General features: G+C 33.8%; 2 protein-coding genes across 2 annotated transcripts; one reads left to right on the top strand and one right to left on the bottom strand.

The window, feature by feature from the left end:
* The first annotated feature begins 7,475 nt into the window (after positions 1-7,475).
* Positions 7,476-7,994, top strand: LOC120124437. The gene has a single exon (XM_039143116.1). It carries the CDS (start codon positions 7,476-7,478, stop codon positions 7,992-7,994), a length of 519 nt encoding a protein of 172 aa, XP_038999047.1.
* Positions 7,995-8,419: 425 nt separating this feature from the next.
* On the bottom strand, positions 8,420-9,264 carry LOC120124436 (transcription factor DIVARICATA-like). The gene is made up of 2 exons (XM_039143114.1): positions 8,879-9,264; positions 8,420-8,648 (listed from the first exon to the last, which is right to left on the bottom strand). Exons 1-2 carry the CDS (start codon positions 9,262-9,264, stop codon positions 8,420-8,422), a joined length of 615 nt encoding a protein of 204 aa, XP_038999045.1.
* Positions 9,265-9,525: the final 261 nt, after the last annotated feature.

Below are 9,525 nucleotides of genomic sequence, written 5' to 3'. Positions count from 1 at the left end.
GCAACGTGGAGTGATTCTGAATTATTAAAATGAATCTAACCCCTGTTGCGCATCCTTTGGATAACCCTCTTAAAGGGGAGGCAATTTTCGATAGCATGCCCCAGAACACTGCCATGGTATTCACAATGCGTATTTTTGTCATACCACCTAGGGTATGGGGGCTTTAGAGGTATCTCGGGATAGGGTGACACCACATGTGCGTCAAACAGTTGTTGGTAGAGCTCCTTGTATGTCATGGGAATGGGATCAAAATGCTCTTTTTCCTTCCTTGGTTTTTGCCTACAAAAGGGTACGACTGGAAACGACTTTGAAATGTTGATGATCTCTCTTTCTTTTTTCTTCAGGGGAGGCTTTCCACCCGTTCTACCTCCTGGGTTAATGGTAATTTCTACCCTCGTTGTTTTGACCTCTTCTTCAAATTTTGGAATGCGATAACTATCCGAATTATCTTGAAGTCCTGGTAAGATTCTGGGTGAGACAACCACTTGCGGGGTAAGTGGCATGGTTACCCCTTCCGATGAGCCTGCCCCAGACACACTTGTCTGACGTAAGCCAACTAACTTGGCAACGATCTGATCGATTAAGGACTCTTGGCCTTTCGTGATTGCATCTAGGGTACTCTGGCTATTCTGATTTATCTTTTCTTCTAACTCTCTCTGGAGCTTCAACATGTTCTCTTCGATTTGAGTAATTCTGGCTTCCATCTTCTTTTCGGTTTGAATAAGGATGACACGTGTCCGAAGCTTGTGGAGGTATGTCCAGTGTTTGTACCCTTCCGTTATGAAAATATCTTATTAGTTCATGTGAATGCAGTGAAAAAAAAGGAGAACTATGCGAAATATGCAAGAATGCATGATGCATGAAATGTTCGAGGAATTGATCCGAAAATGTGTCTGTTATTATAAATAATCCTTATTGGGGACAAAAGTGTTTTATCTTTTAAGAGACAAAAAAAATATTGACAGCTTCTGATATGTCGACTAGTCTTCTACCTTCGTCTGTCACCGATTGAATAACCTGTCGAACCGCTCTGGCTTCTCTGGGTGAATCGTACAAATGTCGAGTTGCTTTTATGTACTGGCCTAAGAAGTCTCGAATAACTGCATCTCTGGAATTTATCTTTTGTTGAACTGTTCCCAACGAATACGTCATTGGAGCCCCCAATTGATAGGAACTACGTGAAGTCATTTGTTTGAATTCGTCAGCAATGGTCTCCAATTCCGGCTATCGTTTTGCCATTGTTGCCTTTGAAGGGACTCCCAAGATCAGTAACCTTCATCTTGCCCCAACAACCTCTACCAGTCAGTTCTTCAAAGATAGACTTTCATTGTGCTTGATGTAGACCCGCTTCATTCTGAGTCATTTATAATGCAGGAGAGTGATATACTCTTCAGTTGTGGGCACCACGCCTTCTGGTTTGAAGGTGACACATAGTCGCCTTGTCTTCTGTATTTTCATCTCTTGTATTACAACCCCTTTATCCATTAATGCAGATTATTCGAGTTTAACAAACACGTTTTTGGTGGATCAACACCTCTTTTAGATGATGCAAATGATGAAAACAAAATAAAAGAGAACGAAAATAGGAAGAGTTAGTGAGGTAAATCAAAACAATAATGAAAAATCCTATCCCACATGATATCTACCCCACATGCTTAGTATTCCTACCCGGACATGATCTCTATCCCGCATGTTAATTTCAAACAAATCCTAACCGCATATTTGTCTAATTCACATGCATTGAACAGAAAGTAAAGTATGAAATAAAACAACCTAAGGTTTGGAATGAGGTTTTGGGGTGCGCTCTAATTCTCTGCACTCTCCCGGTTTAGGTTCTAAAGAGGTACCCGAGTTATCCTTGCTGGTGCCCCCCTTGGGCTTGCCAGACCCTCAGTCTTAAACCTATCACAGGCTTGTGTAGACTAAGTTAAACTCGAGAGGAAACATTCCCTTATGCCCGCACGGTGAATAAATTCACACGAAGACATAAGGTATATGAATCCCGAAGGCTACTTGCTAGGCCCGCACGGTGAATAAATTCACGCGAAGGCGTCGCTTTCACCCCCACTTAAATAGGGTTTAGAGCTCGGGTATAGAGCATGAGATGAAAACTTTGAAAAATCTGAAATCATTAAAAAATGTTAGTACAACTATTTATTTGAAAAATAATCAAAGGTAAATAACTGGAATCGAATAAATAAATTTAAATTTAAATTTACCATTTTCGCATAAAAAGACAACCGAAAATTAGTTTTGGCCTGACTCACTTACCTGTCCCCAACGGAGTCGCCAAGCTGTCGGAACCATCTTTCGGTTGGGCCCAGAATTGGGCTTCGACTTGAATTGATTGGGTTGGAGTCGCCACCGACCACTTTAAAATGAATTTAGGTGGGTCGGACACCATCTTACCTGATCTGCGTTGTACCAGAAACGTGTCGGGTTCGGGAGTCGATTACGATGAAGGAAGGATTAGCACCCTTAAACCGCCCTTTCGGTACCAATTAATTTATCGGTTATCTTTATAGCGAAAATTAGAAAATTTAAATTTAAATTACCCGATTCGAATTACTTACCTTTGATCAGTTGAAATTCTTCTAAAAGAAAAATCGAAAATGTTAGAAAAAAAATAAACACATATTAAATGAATCGAGAAAAAATAATAATAATAATAATAATAACAAGTCAAAAGAAAGAAAGAAAATTAATAAGTGAAAAAGAAATAAATAAACAGAAATAAGTCAAAGAGGAAAGAAAAATAGGATAGATAAGAATAAAATTAAAAAAGGAAAAAAAATAAAAAGGGTAAAGTTTAAAAGTAGTAAAAACGATATGAAGGGAAAAAAATAGTAATAATAGCGATAAAATACAGTAAGATGTAGGGGACCAAATTTTAAAAAAACGGGATTAACGGGCTAAATTGGCATTAAAATAGACTGCAAAAAAGAGGAGTAAAAAGTTAGGAGCCAATTCACAAAGAAAAAAAATTAAAACCGGGACCAAATTAATTGAATTGCAAATTTAGGGTCAAAATTACAAATGGTGACTAAAATGAAAACCGATTCAAAATACCAGGGACTGCGGAGAGGATTTAAGAATTCACTATTTGCAAACTGGTCCTTGGTATATAAATACCCAAAATCACCTAGTCTTCTTCATTTCTCACCATTTCTCAGCTATTCACCTCTCTCAAATGAGAGATAACTCTCTCAAACAGCCCTCTCGACCGAGCCTCTGCCACCGAACGCTGCCGCTTCCGGCCACCGACGGTGGTTGCCGGAAGATCTAACCTACCCTCAAAATGCTCCTCTAGCCACCCTAAACATGAATCTGAAGCCCAAAACCCCAAAAACCTTGCCAATCGGTGTAGATCTAAAACGAAAGTCTCGGCCTTTATCTCTTCCGGCGAGACCTTTCACTTCCCCGGCGCTCTTGCTTCTCGCTTTGCTCGGTTCTTTGTTGTTTTTGTATTTTTGTGTGTTTTTATGAGTTTTGTTTTGGCTTTTGGTTGCTGTGGTGGGTTTTGGTTTTTGGTACTTTATGTTTGTGGTTGTTGTGGTGTTGTCTCGGTTGAGGTTTCTGTGTTGATGGATCTCCTGTGTACCCTCTGTTGATGGTTTCTCGTGATGGTGCTACCGTTGATGATGGTTTTTTTCTGTTGGTATCTTGGCTTGATGATGTTTTGTTCCAGAAAACGGTTCTTGGTTTCGTTGTTCTTGCGTTTGTGGTTCTCTCTCGTGTTTGATGTGTTGGTACTGTGGGTTTGTGGCCCCCCCTGTTCCTGACCGTAGGGGTATTTATACCTCTACTGGTGCCGGTCAGTTCCGATGGTCGTGGTAACAAACCCGTCGTGGGCCGAGGATTTCGGGATGGGTCAGTCCCGATTTCCTCGGCCGGAGATCTCGCGCCGTTGTGACTGTTGGCGCTCATGCTTCCTTGACTTGCGGCGCTGACTGTGGCTGTGTGACTAGGGTTTCTAAACCCTAACCCATATTGGACTAGATCAGGCCCAAACATGTTGGACTCGTTAGACCTATTAGACCCTGCAACAAAATAAAAATAAAAATAAAATAAGTAAAATAAATAATAAATACATAACAAAAGGTAAATAAATAAACTAAAAAACATTTTCCAAAAATCTATATAATATATATTTTTAAAAATATTTTAAAATTATATATTATATGTTTTTTTTAAAACGTTTTCAAAATTATATAGTTTTTAAAAATGTTTTTTAAAATTATATATTATAAGTTTTTGAAATGATTTAAAAACTATATAATATATATATGTTCTTCAAAATATTTTTTTAAAAACTATATATATTTTCAAAATGTTTAAAAACTATATAATATATATTTTAAAAAAATGTTTTAAAAATTATATAGTATATTTATTTTCAAAATACTTTAAAAACTATATAATACATATATTTTCAAAAATATGTAAAAACTATATATTATATTTATTTTCAAAATATTTTAAAAACTATATAATATATAAATATTTTCAAACATGTTTTCAAAACTATATATTATATATAGGTTTTAAAAATATTTTTAAACTATAATATATATATATATATATCTATATATATAAATGAGACGAAAATGAATGTCTACAATACAAACTTCCCACCAAACGGTTCTAAGGTTGGGTTCGTTTACATAACTAAAGGCCAAGTCACCAATCCCTTTGGCTATATTCTCGTATTTTGACTTTGTTTATTATTAAAAAATTAAAATTATGGTTAATTGAATTTTAATTGGGTTGTTTTTTTAAATGATGTTAAATGTATTTAAATACAATTATTCTTATGTTTTGATTAATTCAAATATTATGTAAAAAAAATTAAAATCATGAATAAAAATGTTAACAATTACGTTTAAAATTTTAATATAATGAAGGGTAAGTATACAAATGATCCTGATTATATAGTTATGTTTTATCAAGTCATTTGACTATTAAAAATTACAAAATAGTCATATGACTATAATGTGTTGTTTTATTGAGTCTTTAAACTACTAAAAATTACAAAATAGTTACCCGACTATTCATTATATTCTAAATTCATCTTTTTTTCGTTAACAAATCGATTGTCATATGAGCTGGACGTTAACATAATGACTAGTATATGAGAGTCTTTTGAAATTTTAGGATCAGATTTTATCATATCACAGTCAACAAGTTAACGTTCAGCTCCGACTTTCGTCAATTTTGTAACAGAAAATGATGAGGTTGGAACATAATGAATAGTTGAGTGACCATTTTGTAAATTTTAACAGCCAAAGGACTCAACAAAGCAACACTCTATAGTCATTGGACTATTTTGTAACTTTTAATAGCCAGGAGACTCAACAAAGCATTACTCTATAGTTGGGGATCATTTGTATACTTTACCCTATAATAAATAGTAAATTGATTATATAACAAATCTTTACTTTTTCTATATTCAATGTCATTATGAAAACCTTTTTTTTGAACAATTTCAATGATAATATATGTAGACCTGGTGGAGGAAATTAAAATTTTAAAATTATTTATAAAGTAATTAAACACATGTGAATAGAAGAAATTGAATTATAAAAATTAATTTTATAAAACTTAACTTAAATAAATTAAGTAGTAGTGATTAAAAAATATCAATAAATTTTTTAATATATTATTTGTTTGACCCGTGCATATAGGCAGTAGTAAATTACCCATTACGATTTCCATTGATTTATTCTTGGGACAATGTTCCTTGAGATACAGTATAATTAACCTAATGATCTTTTTGTCCTCAAACTTTAAAAAAAATCATTTTAGCCTCTAAATCTTTAATATTTTTTACTTAAATTTTTTACTTTTATTTAGTTAAACTTATTGATGGAAAATATTAGATATTTAATAGTTTATATACATCAGTTTTTATAAATTTTACAGCTTTGGAGAAATTTAAATATATTATTATATTTTTAAAAATTGAAAAAAATAGTATAGTCTCAACCATCAATCACTCGTTGGCCATCTCTTTCAAAAGAGATTAGGTTTAATATTTTATTTTGGTTAATTGTACACGCCTTCCTTGCAGAAGCCGATATCTTAGCACGCGGCGTAATGTGGGGATATGTTTGTTTTTTTCTATTGGTTGTCAAATTAATTAATGGAAATATATAATAAGAAATAAATTGTACGTAATGCATTTTCCCCTAAGAATTATAATATTTAATAAATAAAATTTTGAAAATGCTATTTTGAATTATTTTTAAGAAGATGTTTACGAATATAATCATAATTATAGGTACAATGTCAAAATTAGCTATTAATATTTATTAAAATAGATTAACTTAGTAAAGTTTGGTTAACAATCGAATCAAATAGATTATAATTTTTAACGAATCAAATCGAATTACTTGATATATTCAATTCGAAAATCTCACGAACTACTCGAAAATATAATATATTAAAATTTGAGTCAAACGTGGTTACAGGTATTTTAGATGTGTGTGAGCCACCGACGTCCAAAAATCAAGTTTAAAATTGATTATAAAAAATAAACTATTATAAAAAAATATTATTTAAAAAAATAATCTTATCGAATTGTTCTCGGCTTTTGGGATGATGATCATCGGTGAAGACAAAAGAATGATTGAAGCATGGAGTAATTATTTACTTTATTTTTAGGAGAAAAACAAAAGACCATGTAAAGTGTGTAAAGGGAATATAGCCGTTGCGGAAAGCAAATGCCAACGTACCATCAAGTGGGCTCCAAGAGACTCAAATAAGTCGGACGATGTTTAGACTTAACTAGTTTATAGTAAATTCAAATTAATAATAACATAATTTAAAAAAAATAACATATCATTATCTAATTAAATAATTAAATTTATTAAATTAAAATCAAAATAATAAAATATATCAATGATAAAAATTAAATATATAATTATATTAATCTTATTAACTGCCACACCATATGGGTATCCATAATCCTTCAAGCACTTTGAGTAACTCAACATCCCTCCCCATAGTCCACGAAACCAAGAAAATCAACCAATTTTCCAAGATCAACAACCCAATCTAGCTACTTTAATGCCATTTCACACGGCAACAGCCCGTCACAGAAGCAACCGGGGGATCAGATAATGCCCCAAATCTAGAATACTTGGTAAGAAAAAACACTCGGATATTTTCAGATTCACCTACAATGCTTTTCGATGTTCAAAAGTTTACTGACAAACAAGTTAGTGGGGGGGGGGTTAATAGGATAAAATGGATTGTAGCAGTCATAAAACGATTTTTTTTTCTGTTTAGATGAAGAGTTATAACCAATGATAGATTGATTATGTGATTGTTGTTAAGTATTCTGTTTTTATTATGAAGTAGAACATAAGAGAATAAGGGTGAAATGGTTTTATTCAAGTTAGATCCCACCTCTCAATTATGTTTAAAAGGTTTTATAATGACCCTTAATACACCTGTAGCCATATGGTTTTATAATGCAAAAGGATAGGGATGTGGTGGTCCTAGCATGGAGGTTCTATGCCGAGTTCTACCAAGCCAACATTGGTAGCATTGTTCCTTACTTCCAATTGAGAACGAACCACCTCATCAAATGGACTAGACCACTAACAAACGTGATCAAGATTAATGTGGATGGAGTCTTTAGCGCTCACAATGCTTCTGTAGCTTTTGGTGTAGTGGCGTGCGATAGTAATGGTATGGTGGTGGGCGGTCTAGCTAGAATGATTGATCCCCCTCGTACTGCTGAATCTACTGAAGCAATGGCCTTTATTCACGGACTTGGATTCACAGTGGGCAACGAGTGGCGTAAAGCAATAATAGAAAGGGATGCTATTTCTATCGTGAATATGCTGGCAAACTGGAAGGAAGATATTTCCACCATCGGATTGTTACTCAACGAATCTCAAAAGATCATCAAGAGCAATTGTAACCTTAAGGTATTTTATGTCAATAGGGTTGCTCACAGAGTTGCATATTCCAATGGGCTTTGTTGAGACCCAATCTAGTCTGATTTTGGTACGATGAATCTAAATGTATTAAATCTGATGTACTCTAGATGCTATTGGAATATAATCTAATTTGGTTTTATTACGATGAACTTAAATTTTGTATATATCCCTATTTGCAGTTAAGTTCTCCAAATTGAGATAAGCTTGCATTGAACATTCATGTGACATGTGACATTCAAACCATTATCTTTATCCAAATGAAACATTCATAAAATCTCAAAATTTCAATTCATTTCCAAAATCTTTTTTTCTAAAACAAAGACTGTAACAAACGACTTAAATCCTTACTGCGCTAATTTCGATACAAAAAGTTTTAGATCAAAATATCATAGTTTTGGAGCTCTTATCCTTGCATCGGATAGCCATAGTCTCCTACTAGATGGCTTGAAGGAGGCGGTTGTTGAACAGTACTAACCGGAAGTCATGTTCCGTTCGACAAGTGCTTTCATCACATCGTAATCGATTATCGTAACGTCGTGGATGCTCGATCTTTTTCTCGCCTTTTTCCCCGAATGCAACCGGAGATAAAACTTTTGGGCGTGGCTAGCGACCTGAGACGACGACCGAGTATTCACCACATTTCTTGATATACTTCGCCAATCACCCTTGCCATATTTTCTCAGACCATATAAAAATAACCTACCATACATTAAAATGTATCATACGATAATCATTGAGTTCAACATGTAATTTAATACGTAACTTATAATAATAAAGTCAGTTATCAATGTATAACAGTGTACATATATTAAACATTATAATATTTAACTAATTTGAACTCGAGTACAAATAATCGAATTCACAAGTAATGTATACATATACATATATATATATTGGAAAATGAAAAAAAAAAGTGAAAATGCACATACTTATGTTCCTGTAATGTCCAAGGAGTTCCCTTCTTTCGTTCAACGTTGCCCTGCCGTTTCGATTTTGATTCGCAATCGATTTGATGATTCGAATCGGACTCCGAATCGAAAATAAACCAATTATCACTATAATTCGGAACCGGAACTCGACCGGCATCGATCTCATAAACATCACGAACAAGAATCTCAAAATGTTGCTTTATTTCTTCAGGTGACCTCCCCGGAATCTTGGCGGCAATTAGCTGCCATCGATCGGGAGTTCCCTCCGGAAACTCCACCAAACACAGCTCAAAAGACTTCTCCTCGAAAAACGTCCACTCCCTCCTCGCCGGCGTCGACGAATCGAAAAACAACAGATTACTGTAGTCGTGGCGATCTTGGTACATGTCGAATCTTTTTGCTATAAATAAACCTTTTTCGTTTTAGAGTTGAAGTAGGTGAAGATTGGATAAACATAAAAAAGATAACTTTGTTTGTTCTTTTGTGAATCTATGGGGTTTAAAGTCAGGGTTTTGGATTAAATTCCGCTTCTTTTTGTTAGTATTTGAATTAGCTTAGACTTCTATTTCAACAGGTTTCTAAATTATTGGAAATTGTTTTATTTTTATAAATGTAATTTATCTTGTATATAAATTTGGTTAGATTCA

This window comes from Hibiscus syriacus, unplaced genomic scaffold, assembly GCF_006381635.1.
Source record: "Hibiscus syriacus cultivar Baekdansim isolate YM2019G1 unplaced genomic scaffold, ASM638163v2 tig00110418_pilon, whole genome shotgun sequence".
NCBI classification, from domain to species: domain Eukaryota; kingdom Viridiplantae; phylum Streptophyta; class Magnoliopsida; order Malvales; family Malvaceae; genus Hibiscus; species Hibiscus syriacus.
This window is presented reverse-complemented; position numbering and strand designations above follow the sequence as displayed.